This window comes from Protopterus annectens, chromosome 9.part0 (assembly GCF_019279795.1).
Source record: "Protopterus annectens isolate FY-2018-M chromosome 9.part0, PAN1.0, whole genome shotgun sequence".
NCBI classification, from domain to species: domain Eukaryota; kingdom Metazoa; phylum Chordata; order Ceratodontiformes; family Protopteridae; genus Protopterus; species Protopterus annectens.
Window position 1 is genome coordinate 1504255230 of NC_056743.1, and position 21805 is coordinate 1504277034.

The following is a 21805-nucleotide window of genomic DNA, read 5'->3' on the forward strand; positions in this document are numbered from 1 at the left end:
AAGGCCTATGCTGAGGAAGAAGAAGAAATTCTCTAAGCCTCTTTTTGGAAGCAGAATATTCCTGTCCTTCCCAATGAAAATGTTCCCTCATCTCATGCAAGGTTTCCCCAAAGAAAAATCCTCAGGCGGAGAGGCCGAGGGCAAAGATTCCTCAGCATCCGAATCCTCATACGGGCGGAAGGAATAGTCCTGATCAGAGGAAGAAACAGAAGAGACAGAGGCCTGGTCAGAAGAATCCAGAGTAACATCCTGTCGAGGCCTTTTCTCAGGAGGGGGGTGAGAACCCCTAATCATTGTAAGCAAGTCTTCAGCCATCCTCAATAATTGTTTTTGTGACTTGGGAGTGGATTCAGAAGCAGCTTGAGCTGAAACTTTAGACTTAGAAGGAGTCTTTGTCTTTGCCTTTGAAATAGTAATGTGAGTAGGCCTGAAAACCCCCTCAGAAGCCGGTACCTGCACAGCGGTTCCGGACCCATCTGAAGGAGCGACGTCCGAAGGTCCTGCAGCAGTTAAAATAGTGGGCCTTGATGGCTCCCCATGGGAGTCCGTATCGGCCATCGGTTCAGAAGCGGCGGACGACAGGGGCTGCAAAAGTGCCTCACTGACGACAGCCGAACCGGACGCTGGCTCCAGCTGCAACGAGTCCTGTTTGGACCTCGGTAGCCTGTCTTTATCTTTGCGCTTCTTTTGAACTCCGGTAGTATCCGACGACATTCTGTAATTGAAGCGTCTGCCAAAATAATTTAAAGCCCAGTCATACCTGCGTTTGATAGTACGAGAGTTGAACCTGGCACAGAACCGACAACAAGAAACGTCGTGGTCAGGGCCTAAGCAAGGTAGACAGTAAGAGTGGAAATCTTTATGAGGTATTTGTTTCCCACACGCTATACAATTATTAACTTTTTCTGACATCGGAGGAACAAGAAAAAGATTCCCCAACGGGGTACTTAGCTTTGAGAACAGAAGTAACAACTTCGGACCGACAACAACCAAGAATGCTGTTCGAAAATCGCCAACCAACGTTTGCGAGCTGCTTTCCACCGCACGGCAAGAAAGACTGGAGAAGATGGCGTCAGCTGAGGGCTATGTACCAAGGCGTACTGACGTCAGGATACTAGCTTATACAGCCGACGCCGGACCCAGACTTTGGGATTCTGGCCGACCTCAGGCTGCCTGCCGGCAGGAGCACCCTACAGTTATGACTGCAACAGTGAAACACGAAGAACATCAGGAAATACACCCCAGGGATCACTTCTGTGGCTCTGTTCAACAGGGGCACAGGAAATTAACTTTCTTGGGTGGCGTAAGCCAGGGAACCTTGTTGGCTAGGCTTACTTAGGTCCTTGGGCTGATAGTGTAGTACCTACCTATGAAGATTCCAAGGAGGCAGGATGGGCTTCCTTGGGGTCTGAGGTGCAGAACTCCTTTTAGGAAAAGTTTAACTTTCAGCCTAGAAGCCAAGGGAAGGGTGACAGGCAGGCATGCTGAAATGGCAGATAAGTGGGTCTTGATGAAGGTACAGGATATTCCAGACTTCATCAATTCACACAGGTAAGACAGGACCACTGGTGGTTTTACTACCAGTGATTGTAAGTTGTGTTTTTGACACCAGGCATAAAATCTCTTCCACTTTGAAAGTTATGATTTTCTGATATTTGGTTTTCTGCCCTCCTGCAAAACCTGAAGAACGTCCTCTGTGTAAAGGTGTCTGAAGAAAATCAATGCCCTATCACCCACACTGTAAGGCTTAGAGTGGATAGATGTGGGTGTATGAGTATTCCCTTCTCCTGGGTGAGCAGGTCCATCCGTTGGGGTAACTTGTGGTGATTTCCCTTGGATAGATGGAGTAGTAGGGGGAACCAATGCTGCCTTGGCCAAAAGAGAGTCACCAACAAGATTTGAGTTTGTGCTTTCTGAATTTTCAGCAGAGCATTTTGTATGAGAGGGAAGGGAGAGATGCATAAATGTACATCCCCTTCCAAGGGAATGAGAGAGCATCCACCCTCCATGCTTCAGGGTGTGGTACCCTGGAGAAGAAGACTGGAATCTGTCTCTTCATGAAGGAGGCAAACAGATCCACATCTGGAATACCCCATCAATGGAACAGGTCCAGAAACACATCTCTGTTTAGCATCCATTCGTGAGATAGAATCATTGTCTTGCTTAGAGTATCTGCCATCACATTGTCTGCTGAGGAAATGTAGACAGCTAGGATGTTGACTTATCTGTCCAGAGTGAGGGCTAACCTGCACAGGAGGTAGGACCTTGTTCACCCTGTTTGTTGATGTACCACAGCTCTGTGGTATTGTCTGTGTACTACCTCAGCTTGCCTGGAAGTAGATAATCCTTGAAAATTTGAAGGGTTAATATCAGGGCTTTCATTTCCTTGATACTGATGTGTTCTTTCTGTTATGTGAGGGTCCATGAGTTTCTCACTCTCCATTCTCCTAAGGTTGCTCCCCAAACTGTTTGAGGCGTCTGTGAATAGGTCCAGTTTGGGGGGCAGGGGTTGCAGGGGCAAGCCTGGGTTGGCGTTTACCTGGGCTATCCACCAATTTAGTTCCCTGGAAAGGCATGGGAGCATTGGAATCATTAACTCCAGGGGGTGCAGATGTTATTTCCAGACTGTTCTCAAGTACCACTGGAACTTCCTCATGTGAGCTTTTGCCATGGGAAGCATGCAGATGGTGGAGGCCATGAATCCCAGGAGCCTGAGAAACTCCCTGGCTGATATGGCTTTTAGAGGAAGTAATTCCTTGAAGTAAGTAGTGAGGGGCAATATTTTTTCTGGGGGAAGACAAGCCATCATTTTTTTCTGTTTGGATCTTGCATCCCAGGAATACATGATCCTGAGAAGGAATCAAGGATGATTTTTTGAGGTTTATTGTGAATCCCAGACTTCTCAAGAGGGAAATGGTTTAGTATATATGTTGTAGAACCAAAGGAACTGACGGGGCCTAGATCAAGATATTGTCTAGGTAGGGGAAGAGTTGGATCCCCTTTCTCCTGGCAAAGGCCATGACTGGTGCCAGGCATTTTGTAAACAGCCTTGGGACCATAAAGAGACCAAATGGCAAAGCACAGAACTGATAGTGTGCAGATCTCACTGAGAAGCGGAGGAATTTCCTGAACAGGAGATGGACTGGAATGTGTAAGTAGTCATCTTTCATATCCAAGGATACTAAGAAGGCATGGGGTAGGCTCAGTGGGAGGATGGTAGGAAGAGTGAGCATGCGAAAGGAGGGAACTTGAAGGAAGGTGTTGAGATGGGACAAATCCAGGATTGGTCTCCATGGGCCTTCTTTCCTGGGAACTAGGAACATCCTGGTGTAAAATCCCTTTCCCCTTGCATGTGCAGGGACTTCTTGAATGGTTCCTTGATCTAGGTGGAGTTCCTGAAGAACTGAGGGGAAGAAGGGCAGTTGTCCTCGAGGGGGTTGAGGAATGCTTTGTGAGTAGGTTTGGTCTCCCAACTCATGAAATATCCCTGTTTTATTACAGACAGGACCCAAAAGTCCTGGGTAACCCAATTCCAAGCAGTTAGGGAGAGGGAGAGATGCATGGAAAGTGGGATGTTTGGATCCAGTGCCCAGTAGTCACAGGCTGTCAGGTTTACCCTGAAAGGGCTGTTTGGTGGCAGGCATAGAGGGAGCAGGTCTAGTTGAGGCCTGTCTTCTGGAGTCCTTCTTGCTTTTAGCTGGCAACTGTCTAGCAGGCCTTCTAACAAAGGAGGTTTTGGTAGGGTAATTCCTTTGGAAGCATGGGATTGGAGAGACAAAAATGTGTCTCAGGTCCTGTAGCTCCTTGCCCTTTGTTTGGAGGGCCTAAAACAGGTCAGTAGCCGCTGAGCTAAATAAATCTTTATTGTCTAGGGGTGCGTCCAAGAGTTTAGATTTAATGTCATCAGGGAGAGGCTGCAACCTAAGCCAGGAGTATCTCCTCATGACAGACCCTGAAGTAGCAGCCCTAGAGGAGGCCTCCACTGCATCATAACTGCACTTAACAGAGTGCTTGGTCACCTGAGTGCAGGGATTCAACAGGGTAGATATCTTAGACTTGGCTGGGGAGTCAGGGAGGTCCCCCATTTTTTTTGTCACATCGGCTAGCACAGCCAGGGAATGTTTGGTCATGTGGGTTTGGTAGTTAACTGCTCTAACTGCTATGGTAGCAGAGGTGTAGACCTTTTCCCCTAGTCACTCCATTAACCTGATCTCCTTGTCCGAGGGCAGGAGGGAGTTGGAAGGGAGTAGCTTAGCAGTTTTTTTCTGTAGCCAAAGCAACGACTGAAGGATCTGCAGAAGGTGCTTTGTACAAGAGTTTAGCATCCTCAGGGACCTTATAAAACCTGTTTGGGCATTTGAATCCAGGAGGCTGTGAATCAGGGTTTTTGGAGGCAGCTAGGAATGCATCCAAGAAGGCAGAGTGTGCTGGAGGAACAGTTGATGGGTTAGGAGACTCCATTTGCAGGAGTTCATAATATCTCTTCTGGGTCTCTGTAACCTGACTGCTGTCCCACTTAAAGAATTCTTTCATTTGAGCAATGGTTTCCCCAAAGGTGAAATCTTTTCCTGGGGAATCTATGCCATTAACTCCACCTCTGGGGAGGCATATCCCAGAGGGAAGCAATTGATGAGGTATAAGTGAGAGATTCCTTCCCTAATGAATCCCCTTCTTCAGATGAAACCTCCAGAACAGGTTTACTTCTGGGGGTAGATACAGTAGGGGTCTGAACCGAAGTAGGGGCCTGGCTAGGGCTAAGACGGCATTCAAAAGGCCTTGGGTGAAGGCTTGCCAGCCAGGAAGTTGATCGGAGGTGGCAGGCGGTGGCAAAGGAGCAAGATGTTTCGTTTTTTTGCTTCTTCTTTTTATGGGAATCCGATATCGAGGTATCAGAGATCTGGTGGAGTGGTAGGGACGGATGCCAGACAGCACTCAACGATATTAGAGCTAACATCCTAACGAACCACAATTTGCGAGACTCCATGCGGACCCTCAGATATGATGAGCCTAGTTTCCCTGTCGGCAAGTGAATCGGATGCCTGAGATTTCCTCTGGGACATGCCCTTGGCTTCTTTAACAGCTTCCACCTGGGTACCCGCCAACGGGAGGTCCGAGGATTCTGGCTTGGACCCCGGGCATTCATCGGCCTCGAGAGGTATGGCTGGAAGGGAGGGCGAAGCAGTCGGTTTGGGTCTACACTTTTTGGCCTTTTTGACTGACGGCTCATCCGAGGGGCCTGACGTCGAATCCATACCTTTGGTCAAACGCTTGAGATGTTGGTTTCTAAAAATATTTTAAGGCAGCTAAGCAGCTCCTGAGGGTTTTGGGAACAAAAGCCAGACAAATACTATAAGTAGTGTGGTCGTGTTCCTGGCCTGAGCAAAACAGGCAGAGCTCATGCGTATCTTTATGTGGAATTTGCCTTCCACACCTACACTTGCCCTTTCTACCGGACATGAAAACCCTACAGCAGTAGCAAAAGATAATCAAAAACCTCTATGGGTACTTATCTGAAGTCGGATAAGATGAGCGCTTCACACGGGATCACTTTTTTGAAGGAGCGATGACCGGAGCTGGCAGTCACACAGGCGGCAGAAAAGTTCTGAGGAAGGTGTTTGCTGATGACCGTTTTGTACGCAACATCTGTTTATGGCCGACGCTCACAGAGAGAGATGCAGGACGTCACACACACCCTAGCATCTATCTTTTGTAAAACGTCCGGACTTACAAGAGTCACCAGAGACAAACTCCCTTGTATTATGAATACAGCAGCATATGAATAGAAGAACATCTACTTTGCCTAGAGGTCTAAACTTAGATCTTAACTGGATGGCTGTTTTCATTATTATTTTTCTGATGCAACTTATTACTAGTTTGGTAGTTTATCTTTTGTTTTTCTCACACAGTCATTAGCTGATGAATGACTCACTCTAATTATTGGTTTTATCTTCATTGTTTTATTGGTTAGTTGACAGTAACACCATACAGTATAACAACACATGACATCACTTTTTTCACCCATGCCATCTAACCAGCCTCATAACCACTAGTTTTAATTTATTTATAGAGATTTGATTACCAGGAAAGTCTGACTGGGGTAGGTGCACATTTTTATTGAAAGCCTGGGGAGAAAAGCATACGAGTTTTATAATGTGAACCACCAACTTTAACACTTTATGTGTTGGTATCGTGTAATGATTTGTTTAGAAAAGACCAGCTGTGAAATTCCAGAGGAGTATACACAGTGCTACTATAAAAAAATGTGTGTAGAAACACTCAAAGAGGAATTAAAGGCCTCTGAACGTGTCTCGCTAGAGATGCAGTGGTATGATACCTGATCAAACATGCATTCATGGAACATTAGCAGTCTGCACAGCAGTAAAGAGAAATTATCTACAGCAAAGATACTGGTAATTTTCTTTTAGTAAGTATAAATACTGTAAATTACTTTTCTTAGTTGTCAGCAGGTTTTCAGTGTGAATCACACCAAAAAGATTAAAGAAGCTCAACAAGTCAAGGATGCAAGATGGTAAGTAAACAGCTGAAGGACGTCACAGTTGAGACTAAAATGCTACACCTGGCTCCAAGATGTACAGTGAAAATGCCTTAACTAATGAGTGTCCAATATTGGCTTGGCCATCCCTGGGGGAGAGAATGTTGGTATGGATGGCCACCACCAGTGACAGAAGGATTTTATGTGACAAAGATATAGTCAGGAACTATAGATGTGGCCTTGGTACTACCAAGCCAGCAATGGCAGCTCTCACTGTATATGTATGGAAACGTGCATGCAGGACGGAGAATAGAAGGCCCTTGTAAGGGCACAATCATTCACATTAGCCATAAGTGGAAAAATGTAGGGACATTCATTCAGAATGATGTAGGCCACTATCAGAGGAAGGATGTCATGCAGTTCACTAGGCATGGGAACAATTAAGATCTGCATCAAAACACCGATGGCCCCAGTCTGGGAGGGGTAAAGCCCGATTCTCAGGCTTTTGGAAAAAGGCAACCCTCCCCTAGACACAAATGGGAGAAATGAATAATTCAGGCAAAAGCACAATTAGCTCCAGAGCTGCTTGGATGATAGTCCCAGATGGTCAAACTCTTGCTCAGTACAGGTAGGGCACACCTGCCCTAAGAATAAATGGACTTGAGATCATTTAAATGGAGTGTCTGAAGACTGGTAGGTATGGAAGTAAAAATGACTTACAGAAAAAACTGAGATGCCATGGGTGAGGTGTGTCACAAGACATGTCTGGAACTCTGCCACGTTCAGTAATAATAACTAGCCATTGATGGGGTACATAGGGATGAACCAGTACCTATTCTCAAATTACTGAAGGCTCTGCTGTACAGTACAAGTGACTACCAGATCAAGGAGGTGCAAAAGGATCAACAGTATAGTCTGGTTCTATCAATACACAAAACAAGCACTTCTGCACTTGGTGGGGAAATGGCCAGACACTGAATGCTGGGCCCCGTAATGGGCACCACAGCAAAACCAAGATGTTTGACAATCTTACTTCTTCACTCATCTAATATAAGGTATGTCATTCACAAGTGCACTGCTGAAGAATAGTGGTAGGAAAACTCTTTCTTTGTATGACACTGATGATGATGTTTAACCTTTAACATTTTGCTCTATTATAGAGTCTCTGACTAATACGGAACAGTAACACTGAAAAAACAAAAAAACAAAAAATGAGCTTGAGAACACGATCCCACTAAAGAACACTGGTTTATTGTATATGTTAGCAAAAAAATGCTTTCGGAGGGCTCAGTGTCCCTCCTTCATCACACAAAAAGTATTAACAGCTTCCCAGTACATTTATATAGTATTGTTAATTATGCAATCAACTTTAATTACATTGAAACAACAATTGTTAAATTAAGAATTAATATTAAAATTGAAACACTGGTGAATAAGAATTAGTTTGTGAAGGAACAGTAACATTGCTAATGCTATTGGGTATGTAAACACATTTTTCTGTTTAATTACCTCTAGCATGGCGATGATTGAAAAAGACCCTGTGGATTGACAGTCCACTTATCTGATTAACAACTACATAAACAACAAGAAGGGATGGACAACAAGGATGTATAACCAAACTGACACTGGGTGAGCCAGACAAATAATGGATAAAATTCATAGTACTAAACTTTTGCTTGTTACAGTTTCGACTGATGGATATAAAAAGCTGCTTCAAATATACAGAGAGATTAAACACACTGACTGCCTACAAAAAAAATCACAAATTCAAGAATACCTAAAAAATGACAAAAAGACACCAAAAATGGAATGGGAAGAAGTTTTTTTCCCTGAAAACGTGGAAGAATCATAAAATAGTTACAGTACAGAAAGTTGGCAGTTCAGGATAATAGGCAAGTCTGGCAAACAATGAGCTCTAATGCACTACACAGTTGCAACCTATCACTAGAGAGGCTGTATGTTAACAGAAGAATACAAGGGTCTTTAGTAACAAAGTCTGCAAAATCTGGCCTTCCCGTACTTCACCTAATAAAAGAAACACAAACTGGCAAATATGAACCACTAATGAACAGGCTTCGGATTGTACTTAACCATCACCTTACCTTTGTCACCCTTCAAAACAATTGTCACATGTCAGTCCCATGCATTCTTGCATTTGCCTACTGTTTTTCTGGTGAAGTCCCTTGGGCTTCTCTGCTTTGATCTTTAGTAATATTGAGGTCATCAGTGGCAGAGGTGGGAATGCATAGATTGCTAGGGAGTTTCAGTTGAATGAAAGAGCATCTATTTTCCAAGCCTTTGGATGGTATGTCCTTGTGCAAAATTTTGGTAGTAGATGATTGAGGTGAGAGGCAAATAGGTCCACTTCTGGCTTGCCCCATGTCGAAGTGAGTTGTCTGAAAGCCTTCGGATGCAACCTCCACTCGTGTGGATCTGTGAAATTCCTGCTTAGGCTGTCCGCCAACACATTGTCTTTTCCTGGAACAAACTGTGATTGCAACTGGATGTTTAGACTCAGTGATTTCTCCCAAAGCTGCATTGTCAGTCTGCAAAGGGGTAAGAGTGAGTGCCCCCTTGCTTGTTTATGTACCACATCACAGTGGTGTTGTCTGTCCGTATCATTAAGTGACCTTGCTGGAGTTGGTTTTGAAAAGCCTCGATAGCATGCATTACTGCCAGCATTTCCTTTTGATTTATATGCAGATGTGTTTCCTTTGGAGACCATTGTCCTTGTATACACCTGCCTTCCATGTGTGCCCCCCATCCGAGGTCTGAGGCGTCTGTAGTCATGGTCTGTGTTATCTGTGGTTTTTTGAATGACAAACCTGTGTTTTCCTGGATCACCGAAGCCCACCATTGGAATTCCTTTTGTAAGCATGGAATGAGTGGTATGATTGTCTCCAAGTTGTTGCTGTGCTGAGACCAAACGCTTTTAGGTACCATTGAAGCTTTCTCATGTGTAGTTTTGCTAATGGAACCAGTAGAATGCAGGATGCCATGTAACCCAGGGCCTGTAGGAATCTCCTTGCAGTCATCTGGGTGAGTTTTGCTAAACCTTTGAAGTATTGAGTTAACTTCTCTTGCTTGTCTTCTGTCAGGTAAGCCATTTGAGAGGCTGTGTCTAGTTTGGCTCCTAAGAAGATTATTTGCTGGGATGGCTGCAGTCTTGACTTTTGGAAGTTGACTGTGTATCCCAGAGCTTGAAGTAATCGTATGATATATTCCAGATTTTTTGTCAACATTAATTTGTCGTCCGCTTGTATGAGGCAGTCGTCCAGGTACGGGTAGATTTGTATACCCTGGAGCCTGCAATGAGCAATTACTGAAGCCAGGCATTTTGTAAACACTCTGGGCGCAGTAGATAAGCCAAATGGCAATGCTGAGAATTGATAATGCTCTGGCCCTGCAAGAAATCTGAGGTATCTTCTGCAACTGTGTCTGATAGGGACATGCAGGTATGCCTCCTTGAGGTCCAGAGTGATCAGCCACGACTCCTTGCCCAGCATGGGAAGGAGTTGCTGTAGAGTCAGCATTTTGAACTTTGGTACTATGAGAAAGGTGTTTAATGCGGACAAGTCCAGTATTGGTCTCCATTGAGTTTCTTTTCTTGGAACAAGGAACAGTCTTGAGTAAAACCCCTGCTCTTGTTCTTGTTGTGGAACTCTTTCTATTGCTTTCATTTGAGTTAGCAGAGAGATTTACTTGATAGCCTCTGCCCTTTGATGTTGTGGTAGATTTGGCATGCCTTGTTTTCTTGGTAAGGTATGGAAATGAAACCTGTACCCTCGGTCTACAATGTCCAAAATCCATTTGTCCTTTGTCAGTCTGTGCCAGTTTTCTGCAAACAGAGATAATTTCCCGCCCAAGGGAGCTTCTAGTTGTTCCCTGGTAGGCGGTAGTAGAGGAAAGTCATTGAGATTGTGGTTGTTGGGCAGGAGAAACCCCTGCGTCACCTCTTTGGTTTCCTGGCTGCCATTGACGTCCCTGTAAGGGCCTCTGTATTGGCCTCTTCCTCGGCCACGTCTGTTCTTACCCCTTTGAAACTTTTCTGGATTAGGAAAGGACCAGTTCTTTGAAGGCCAATTCCTACTGAATCTGGGGGGTTGAACCTGGAGGAAATCCTTTACAGTTTGAACTGATTTTGCTTTTTCTTCGATGGTCTTTAGCACATCCTTAGCATTTGCACCAAAAAGCTTGTTCTTTTCCAAAGGTGCATCCAGAAGTTTTGCTTTTACATGATCTGGTAGAGGTTGATCTTTTAACCAAGCATGTCTTCGCATCACTGCCCCTGTCATAGCTGCCCTACATGAAGCTTCCAGTGCATCATATCCACACTGCAGGAAGTGATTGCTTACTTGCTGAGTGTTATGTACAGCTTCCTGCAAAGTCTTCCTGTCTAAAGGATCAGGAGAAGCTAGTGTTTTTTGTAAATCTTCTAAGAGATAATCCTGATATTGGAACATATGAAAAAGGCAATTTAAAGCTCTCATAGATAAGGTAGTGGAAGTGTAAACCTTTCTACCCCATCTCTCTAATGACCTTGCTTCCCTGTTGGAGGGCAAAGGATTTTTTGAGGTGGAGGCTGAAACTCCTTTAGGCCCCTGTGAAATAGTTTCCAAATCAACAGTATGGGCTCTGAATAAATGGGAATGAGTTTCTGGGACCCTGTAATACCTGTCTGGCTTGGCTGGTGCAGGAGGGAGAGTATCAGGGGTAGCACTAGAATCAGAATACAAATCATCCAGAACATCAAGTACAGGAGGAATAGCTAAGGGCCTGTGCTGAGGCTTCTTAAGGAAAGTCCTAAGGCGTTTCCGGGAATCAGAATATTCCTGGCCCTGCCACTTGAAATGTTCCCTCATGGTGTGCAGAACTTCCCCAAAGGAAATATCCTCAGGAGGGGAGGCCGAAGGTATGGAATCTTCTGCATCAGAGTCCTCATAGGTCTGGAAGAGCTCTTCCTGGCTATCAGAGTGGACAGAGCCCTCAGAGTCTTCATCTGAAGGAGTAGGGTCAGAGGGTTCAACCTGGGGCCTTTTATCAGGAGGAGGCTGGGATGCTCTCTCAGGATGGGTCTGCGAACCTCTAATCATGGAAATTAAATCAGCAGCCATGGACATAATTTGTGTCTCCGGAGTCGGCTGAGGTAAGGCTCTAGGAGTAATATGCTTTGTTTTGCTGGCTGCCTTGGCCCTAGTGTAGGCCTTAATAGACATGGCCATAGGAGGCCTGGCAGCTCCACGTGCAGGAGTGACCTTGTCTACAGCAATGGTCTCGGGCATTTCCTCGGTTTCGGTATCCGGAGGAAAATCTATAACTGGCGTCGGAGTAATGTCTGGAATCGGAGTCGTCGGTAATGCGGTGTCTTCGGTTCGGAGCGGTGGAGAGACCGTCTCAGAGGGAACCGGAGCACTCGCGCTAGGTTTTGGCGTGGAGTCGGTAGTAGACGCGGGCCGAGGATGTCAGTCCTGGTCTTTTCGCTTTTTGGGAGTTTGCGATGTCGGAAGATCCGACGGCATGGTATAAGCAAATTTATCGCCGAAAAAGTCTTCAGCGAACTCCGCCCGGCGCCTGAGAGTGCGCTTGTTGAAGCGAGCACAGGCTACACAGGCCAAGACGTCGTGGTCTGGGCCCAGGCAAGGGAGGCAGTAAGAGTGGAAATCCTTATGAGGTATTTGTTTACCACAAAAAAGACAATTGTTAACTTTTTCAGCAATTTCTGACATCGGCTGAGGCAAGAAAAGGTCCCCAACGGGGTACTTAGCTTTTTTGATGACTTCGGTATCGTAGAATACAGGAGCTGACCGACCGGCACTTGCGAACTGCTTCTGCTTCGGGCACCGCGCGGCAAGAAAGACTGAAGAAAATGGCGTCGGCTGATGCTTGTATACTCCAGCCACTCTGACGTTGGAGAGAAATGCGACATCAGCCGACGTCGGACCCAGACTTTGGAATCCGGCCGACCGAGGGCTGCCTGAGGCAGGACAACCCACATGTTATGACTGCAGTTGCATTCTTGAAGGACATCTGGAATGGCACAGATCTAAAAGCTCCTTAGAAAGGGTTTTATCATCTAGACTGGAGAGCTTTTGTTTTAGTCGGTCAAGAATGGTTTCCTGGTTACTTAATCATATGAAATTGACAACTGAGGGCCTTCATAGTGAGGGTAGCAAAAGTGTATACTTTCTTTCCAAATCTATCAACAGCCCTACTTTCTTTGTGAGTAGAAATACACCAGGAAAGAACAGACCAGGATCCACAAAGTAGTTTCATTTAGCGCTTTCGTCTTTAATAAAAACTTCTTCAGAATAACAAACAGACTAAAGCTGACCCTATAAATACATACACTCTACTTAATTAACATAATAAATTGATGACATCACAATACAATTAAAGCTGCAATACTCAAATTTTATGAAATACAAAACTAATACTAACTACAAATTACATCATGATAATACTACCAAGAATAAATTATATAAAACCTTCTGCTTTTAATCTAAGAATAGAACTGATGGATGTGTTACTGTTTAAACCTGTTTTTTGTGTTGCATTGGTTCTACAGTATGGTATTACGGTTTTGAGTTGGTGTTTGTGAACTATGGAAGGAGTAGACAGTGTGGATCCACCCACACTTAATTCCTTGGCAACCTCACTACATACTCTGAATACTACAGTTGGCAATCTTGTTAAACTTTTGGAGAAGCTGACCCAACAAAAAGTTAGTGTACAAACTTCTCAATGTAGACGAGCAAGCAGTAATGCTGGAGAGGACGGAGCACTTTTGGAATTACACTGGCTCAACGTTATCATCCGATGAGTTCTACCACATCGGGTAGGGATGAGGAGCGGACTTCCTCCAATCCGGGCACATCGAGGAGCAACACTTCCGGTAATGAAAGGAGGTCTCTTAGCCAGTGGCTTGATGTTGATCGCAAGTGGATGTCTGCGCCATTGAATAGTAAAGACACTAACTGTTCTTTAAATCAACAGTTAATCCAATTTGAGACACTCAGTTTGGACTACCTTAATTTGCAATTAGAGAACAGCTACCTCCGTGAGTGCAAACAGAGAGAGCAAATCCCAAAAGGACTTTGGTTATGGCGTTACCCAACAGGATTAGTGAAGGATTCCGAACTACACTTGGAACTAATTCAGCTATTCAATAGACATGGCTGCGAACTTTTGGATTGTCTTATTAAAGACAACGACAGGAAAATGGTAATCTTGTCTGATAAAATTAAAAATGTTAACCATAGTATACAGCCAGATTTACTATTTGAATTTAAAAAGGTACAATATGAGAACATTTTTAGGAGTGTTTATCAATGTATTACTGATTTGAAGTATAAAAAAGAGGGGAAACTTAGAAGAGATGAAAGGGACTATGCTCAACAGAGAGCATAACCGCCCCCCCCCCCATAAGTCAATCCAAATTTAACAATAGCCATGTCAATAGGTTAGATAATGACATAGAGGGTGATAACTATCAATTAGATGCTAATGGGGAGGATTAATTTTGACCCTTTAGAATTCCCCCCTCTGAGGAGGTCCGAACGACTGAAGAATCAGAGAGGGGGGAATGAGGCACTACAATTACAATCACAGGGGGAGGGGGAAAATGTATTAGAAGAAGAAATTGATGTGTTTCTTAACAGTAGTTTGGATACTACTTCTGTTCAGATTATATGTAACAAAAATAATGATTTTAAGATTTACAATTACAGTGATACTGTTTTTAATAATGATATTGCTGATGTATTTGACAAAGGTTTGTCCTTTGTTTCAAGTAAAAATGCTGTGTTAGATGATGTCTTAATTGACTTGAAACTGTATGCAAGAAAATTGAATTTCCAATTTTGCTTTAAAGAAGGAGTTGATAACAGAAACAACATAAATGCATATACAAAAAACCAAGCTTATTTAACCCCCCCCCTCCCCTTTGTCCTGTGGTTCAGACATTCGAGAAAATGTGCAAACATGATATTAGGAAGATGTTTAAAGTGAAGGATGGCTTAATGCAAGTAGAAAATAACTTAAGTACACATGAGGTGGAATTAGTACAGAATCTATGTAATAACAGTGATATAAGAATTATGAAACCAGATAAAGGGGGTGGGTTGGCTATTATGAATTAAAATTCTTATATTAATAGGATGTTCGGTATTCTTCACTCTGAGATGTACTGTCAGATTAGTTTGAATGAGAAGAACATTCTATACAGAAAAGTTGACATACTGCTAGAAGAACTTCTTTTAAATACACAAATTACCTTAGACGAACAGTTTTTTGTGGAAGTGAAACATCCAAAAATCCCTACAATTTTTGGCATACCTAAACTACATAAAGATTTAGCCAACCCCCCCCCCCCCTTAGACCAATAGTTGATGCAAAAACATAAAAAACATATTTTATTGCTAAATTCATAGATTTACAACTTAAGAATATCCTTTCCAACTGTAATTGGATAGTGAAAGACTCATGGGATCTACTAAGGAAGATGAATAGGAATATGTATAGTGAAGGTCTGATTTTTGTGACGACAGACGTAAAAGATTTGTTTTTTGTAATTCCACATAGTACTGGTATTGAATGGTTTTATTTATTTCTTTGTCAACATACTAATTTGGCACATGGCCGTATCCTTACTATTAGGAGTCTTATGGAATTCATTTTAGACACTAACATTATTGTTTTTGAAGAACAACTATTTAAACAATGTAATGGAGTGACTATGGGGGCTATTTGTGCCCCTATTTTTGCCAACATTGTTTTAGCTTTTTGGGAAATGGAATTTATTTTTACTAGTCCTTTCGCAAAATATTGGAACTATTATGGACGTTACTTGGACGACATAATAATCCTATGGAACAACAGCTAGGATGTACTCAAAGAATTATTATTATTTATTAAGGAAAGTACTGATCCGCTGTGGTGCTGCAGCGGTGGCGTTGTCGCCTCACAGTAAGACGCTGACTGGTTCGACTCTCAGCTAGAGCGTCTTCTGCGTGGAGACATGCATGAATGGGCGTGCCTTCGTTGAAGGTTATGCCTCAGGGCTAGCAACTCGGCACGTAAAAATCAACTGCCAAGCATTAGCGGACCGGAGTTCCACTGTGGTGACCCCTAAACGGGAAAAGCCAAAAGACACAACAACATTAAAGAAGGTACTGATTTCCTTGAATTTTCACATACCGTTTCATATGACAGAATAGACTATTTGGATATTACTATTAGTAAAAACAACTTGGACAAATGTTTTGAGACCACCATTTTTAGGAAGCCTACATATTCCAATACACTTTTGCATTTTAGTAGTTTCCATCCTGTACATCAAAAGAAGTCATTGGTAAAAGGGCAGGGGGTTAGATTAGCAAGGATGGCGTCAAACAGTCGTGATTTTTTAGATCAAATTCACATTCTTACAGATATGTTAACAAGGAGGGGTTATCCCTCAGAATTTGTGCAGAATATACTACAGGAAGTAGTGAATAAGAGAGAAAATGGACATTTTTTCCCATTGTTAGGTAGAGGTATGGATACTTCTTATAAAGGGGATATTAGAATTGAGTCCCAAACCTATAGTACAGCTGCTATTTTTAAATATAATAAACAATATACAGGTATTATACAAATAATACAACATAATTGGAATCTATTTACTACTAGCAAAGAATACCTAGATACAGTTGGAATGGTGCCTAATATAGTTTATAAAAATATACGACCTTTAAAAACATGATAGAGAGATCCCAGGAAGTTTATTTTGGCAGTAAGGGAATGTACAAATGTGGGTTTTGTCTACAATGTCAATATATAATTGAAGGGAGTGAAATTTACATTCCAAATTATGGGAAATGTATATACAAAAAGAAATTTTCTTGTAGCAGTAAGGTGGTTGTTTATTTAGCTAAGTGCACCCAATGTCCCTGTTTTTATATTGGGAAGACTATCACTGCCCTTAGAAGCAGGGTATATCAACATTATTATGATATTAAAAAACAAGACATCAAGAACGTCTTGGCTTCCCATATTAAAAATCATGAAGGACATAGTTTCAAATTCTCTGTTATTGAACAGGTAACACTAGGTGATAGAGGTGGACTTCTTAATGATTATCTGGAGGTTAAGGAACTCAGGTGGCAGCTAAGAACCAATGCAACACAAAAAACAGGTTTAAACAGTAACACATCCATCAGTTCTATTCTTAGATTAAAAGCAGAAGGTTTTATATAATTTATTCTTGATAGTATTATCATGATGTAATTTGTAGTTAGTATTAGTTTTGTATTTTATAAAAGTTGTGCATTGCAGCTTTAACTGTACTGTGATGTCATCAATTTATTATGTTAATTAAGTAGAGTGTATGCATTTATAGGGTCAGCTTTAGTCTGTTTGTTATTCTGAAGAAGTTTTTATTAAAAACAAAAGCGCTAAACCAAACTATTTTGCGAATCCTGGTCTGTTCTTTCCTGGTGTATTTCTAAGTTTGGTATTACGGTCCTTTGTCAGTAGGTAAAGGGTTCCTAGAGGTACTGGTCTTAGACTCCTTGGGGCCAATTGTGACCACTTTAGGGTCAGCAGTTGGGTTTTTAAATAGATATTTATGAGAGTCCTGGACCTAGTAAAACCGCTCAGGCTTTCTGGGTGCAGGAGGGAGCAAGTCAGGATTTAAGGAGGCATCCTGAAAAACATCTTCCACTACTTCCAGGATAGGTGAGATTGCTAGGGGTTTGTGCTCAGTGAGGTCTAAGAACTCACTGACTCTCTTTGTTGGCCTGTGGGTATTCTTCTGCTTCCCACTGTAAATGTTCCCTCATTGCATGTAAACTCTCTCTAAAGGCGAAGTCTTCAGGCATTGAGACAGAAGGGAGAATTTATTCTGAATCACATTCCTCATAATAGGTGTAAGTGGGGCCTTCTTTAGATGCACAGTCCTCCAAATCAGACTCTTTTTCTGAATGCAGTGGATCAGGAAGGAATTCAGGGTGGGAGTCTCTTTTTTTTTTTTTTTACCTTGGGTTGATATCCCTTGAAGAATGTCTGGGCTTTACAATGTTAAAAAGGTCTTCAGCCAATCTGATTAAATCTTGTTGGTGTCCCTGAAACTGGGAGCCCATAGGCCTAGGCAAAGACCCTGCCATAGTGCCTTTCTTTGGAGTAGGTTTGGTCTGAAGCCTAGGAGTGCCAGACACCCTAGTGCCTGACTTTTTAGATTGCAGATGCACTGCAACGGCCCTAGGCTGTTAAGAGTCTCTAGTTAGCAGTCGCTCGTCGGAAGCAGTGGCCTGCTGAGCAGTCTCGGACTCAGCCAATGAGCTGTAGAAGTTGAAGGGACCGAAGGTATGCCCGACTCCAAATGGGTCTCGACAGAGGCCTGGGTCACTGAATCAAAGCACAAAGGGGGCTGCAAAAGTGCCTCATCTTCCTCAACGATCACAAGTCTAGTAGGTGAGTCAGGAAGCAAGTGAGTGTCATCCATGGACCTAGGCTTTTGTTTCTTATCTTTTTTGTGCTTAGGTATTTCGAGCTTGGGACAACCAGCAGGCAGCAGACGCCATAGTATGCGACTGCACAGATTCTTGCCTCAGAAAACAAGTTAAAAACTCTGCCCTTAACAGTTCTAGTGTAAAACCTACCAAAGAAATGGCAGTTAGGGACGTCGTGGTCTGGGCCTAACCAAGTTACACAAAGCATATGGAAGTCTCTGTGTGGAAGTTGTTTATCACAGCAGAGATGGACATTAACTTTATCTAACATGAGTCAAAGAAGAAAGAAAGGAGTTCCCCAATGGGGTAACTATCTTTCCAACAAGAACGTCTCTCTGGTGTGGACTGAACGACACACTTGAAATCTGCTTCGGATTCCGGCAGCAAGAAAATACTGGAGTGATGATGCAGGCTGGCTCCCTTTACACCAGAGTGTACTGACATCGGTTAAGGTGTCTGCCAGCCTGGGAGGCGAAATAAATTTTGCTGGTAGTCGGGCAAGCTGAGGGCTTTCATGGCAGGAAATCTCAACGGTCAGGACTGCAACAGTTAAACATGAAGAATGGAGCTATCTGAATCCCTTTTTATACCACATCATCCCGACAACGATCCACACAAACATCCACCAGCTGGGGGATGAAGAAAGGACTATAGTATTCAGGCAGGCCATGGCCTTCTGCACATTAGGAATACTTGGGAATTAGTGCTGTAGCACTGTCCACTATGAACATCTAATTTGTGGACGTCATTGCCATTTTCAGTCACCAGTGTACCATCCGCTCACTTGTTCTACTGTCTTAATCATTTCTCTAGAGAATCATGTCTTCTCCACATATTTATCTATCCTGTCCTTCTTATAAATGCTGAATAGTCCAGTCATAAATTCCTGTGTAGCATATTTCTGTTACTTTTACAATATCACCACACTGTTCTTCCATTAAAGTCACTAGCAGTACAGGCAGCAATCTGAACAGTGACCCTCTCTAGCTTTCACTTTTCTTTTGCCTTGCCCATATGGCCTCATGTGCACTTGTTTTGCATTTATTTTTCACTCATCAAATATATTCTCCTAATCTTGTTCCTTCTGCTGCAGTTGATGTTACCAGCTCCTCTGTTATTTTTTTTGTTTTTAATGAAGGTCATGAGTTTCCCCACTGCTATTCTGTGCCTCCTTCAACTGGATAGTTTTAAATGCTTGCCTATTGGTAGGATCCTGGTTCACCCTGCAGCTGGATGTTGGCCATCACACCAATGCAAGCTAACTTCAAGCCCTGATCTCTGTAACAGTAGTGTAATTTCAAGATACTTTTTATGCAAAACATCTTATTGTCATATGCTATGAAAAGACAGCACTTCACAACCTTGGAAAATACCACAGTATGTATGCCATTTGCATTCACATAAGGTCCTTTGTTGGTTTCTCAAACTCCATCAGCATTGCTGTGAACCCATCTCCAGCTAAGCCATTTTCCTTAAATAAACAATACTAGCCTTCCCTGTACCACAGCTTTTGTAACCTTAATGTTTTCCATGCACCCCCAACCACAGCACCAGCTATGTACCTCTACACCCCACCAACACCAAGATCTACTCCCCCCTTAATAATACAGTCCTCAAACAGAAGTTATCTCCTTCTCTTGCAGACTATCATACCATCCTCACATAGTTCTACATTCTAAAGGATCTCAGCCGCTTTCTTGGCCTTAGTCCTTTTTTCTTCTGCTTACTGTTTTGCCAGTGAAGCTGAAAGTAATTCAACAAAAAATGCTTTACCTTGGAATACTGAAATAATATGAGAACAGAGACTAGCTAAAAGAAATAAATATCTTAACTACATCAATGCATACAGCTCAAATGCAAGCACAATCATAATTCCAATAAAACTTTTTTAAACCAGGAATACATTTAATATGTAAGACTTTAAGGAAAGATTTACATGCCTGTCCTCTGAACTTTCTCTTTGGGGAGTAGACAACTATTCCTTAGTAACACATTGATCTGCAAGTCAAAAATACAGAGGCATGCTCCACTTATCTGCCCACTACCCACCAAAAAGCCAACAAGACATGCAGTCTACAAAGGTCATTACTGGCACACACACACCCCAATGGCAAGTGTCAAATTAGCAGTCAAACAGTGCACACAATAAAAAAAACCTTCATCCAGGCTATGCCCTCCTTCCTGGATGCTTTCTTTTTTAACAATGCATACTCGACTTTCATATGGCATTACTTTTGTAAGATAAAAAGAGCATATTTCAAGCACACACTGGAATTCTTATACTGAAATCGATTAACCCCCCCAATAAAAGAAGAGCACCTTTCTCACTTCATGCAGTTTTGCCACTTACATCTTCCAGCTGCTGGTTCTCTTCGTAGAACTTTGCAAAAGCAACCCAGAGGGTGTGGGGTTTCCCTGTGGCTTTAAATGGATCCACAGTCTGTACAGCTTCTGTGTAAGTACTAATAATCTAAGGAAAGAAAACAATACATCAGAAGAGCTTTTTAAAAACACACATTACAACAAAAAGTTTATAAACTTCTGTGCAGTTTAAGAAGAGTACAAAGTTCTGATGAATATGAAGTGGTTAGTTTAACAGTACATCATAATTTTGGGGTTAAGCCATCTTCCGGTTTCCTTGGTGGTCTGGATTTTCCAAGCTGTCTCTTCTTCCCTGTGAATCCTAATACTGGTCTAGAGCCTGCAAAGGTATGTATGTATGTAGGTCTCATGAGATTCATGTATAAATCCAGTGTGTTGACATGTTCTCTCTCTCTGACTCTTAGCCTGGAAGCCACATTGGTTAAAGTGTGTGGCATACAAATACTTACTGCCAAGCTAAACATTACAACAACAAATCAAGTAACCCCAACACTAAGACACATAATACTGCTAAGTACTACTACATTCCAGGTGAACAATGACTATACACAAAAATCTCCATGCAGGAGGAAGGTGGTAAGGAAAATTTACTACTACACTGCAAACATAATACAGCTGTGTAAGAACGTACCATAACAATTGATGTACTACTAATCACTGATGCAGTATTCCAATATGGATGGGTTATCTTACTGAGGTAACCTGATGTCTGGCCAGCACACCAAAGTCAAGACCTTACATATGATCATATGTCCAAAAATAACCTAAGCCCCTAAGTGTAAGGGTACATAAGTGGACATACGAGTGTAAGATCCTCAGACTGTATGAGCTAGGAGACCCTGAGGACAATAAAGAGAAACAAATAAGGTTAGCTAAGAAGAAGAAAGCAGGAAACTGGTCAACCATCAGTCCACATTAAAAGGAAAACAGGGTAAACTTCAGAGTGGAGGAAGAAGGTGGGGTATAATCATGCTATCAGAAAAGGTAGAAGTGAATGCAAATGTATCTAGGAAGCCTTCCAAGACTGTAGGAACTGGATTGAGATCAGAGCTTCTACCACCAATAAATGATAGTGCCTCTGGTGTACATCAGAAACTTGCCTGGCCACCCATTCAAAACGTTGCATCATTTCTGTTATGGTTTCCACAAAAGAAATTTCCTCAACACGAGAGTGCCAGAGGATAATGTGTCTTCTTTATCATCAGAAGCAATCTAACCTGGAGAGTGGATCTGAGATAAGTAAGCTGAAGACTGCTCATCAGAGTCACATTCTTCCTTCACAAAAAAAGATTACTCACATTGTCTCTTCCGAGAAGTGGTGGGTAAACAGGAAAGAAAGGACGGAATGAGGCTTCAGTGATAAAATGGCCTTGTATAGAGTCTGAGAGAAGAAAAAGAATGGACAGCATTAAGGCATCTGAGTAGAAGAAGCATTCTTTGT

The 21805-nt window shown here is 42.6% G+C and overlaps 1 protein-coding gene across 3 annotated transcripts in view; it reads right to left on the reverse strand.

Annotated features, from left to right (window-relative positions):
- The window catches only part of XAB2 (XPA binding protein 2), a 1020149-nt gene that overhangs the window by 538332 nt on the left and 460012 nt on the right, over window positions 1-21805 (reverse strand). For all 3 annotated transcript variants that reach the window (XM_044084446.1, XM_044084447.1, XM_044084449.1), the window contains one exon: window positions 20333-20452. In XM_044084446.1, the coding sequence (XP_043940381.1) occupies window positions 20333-20452 (120 nt within the window). The remainder of the gene's footprint in view (window positions 1-20332; window positions 20453-21805) is intronic.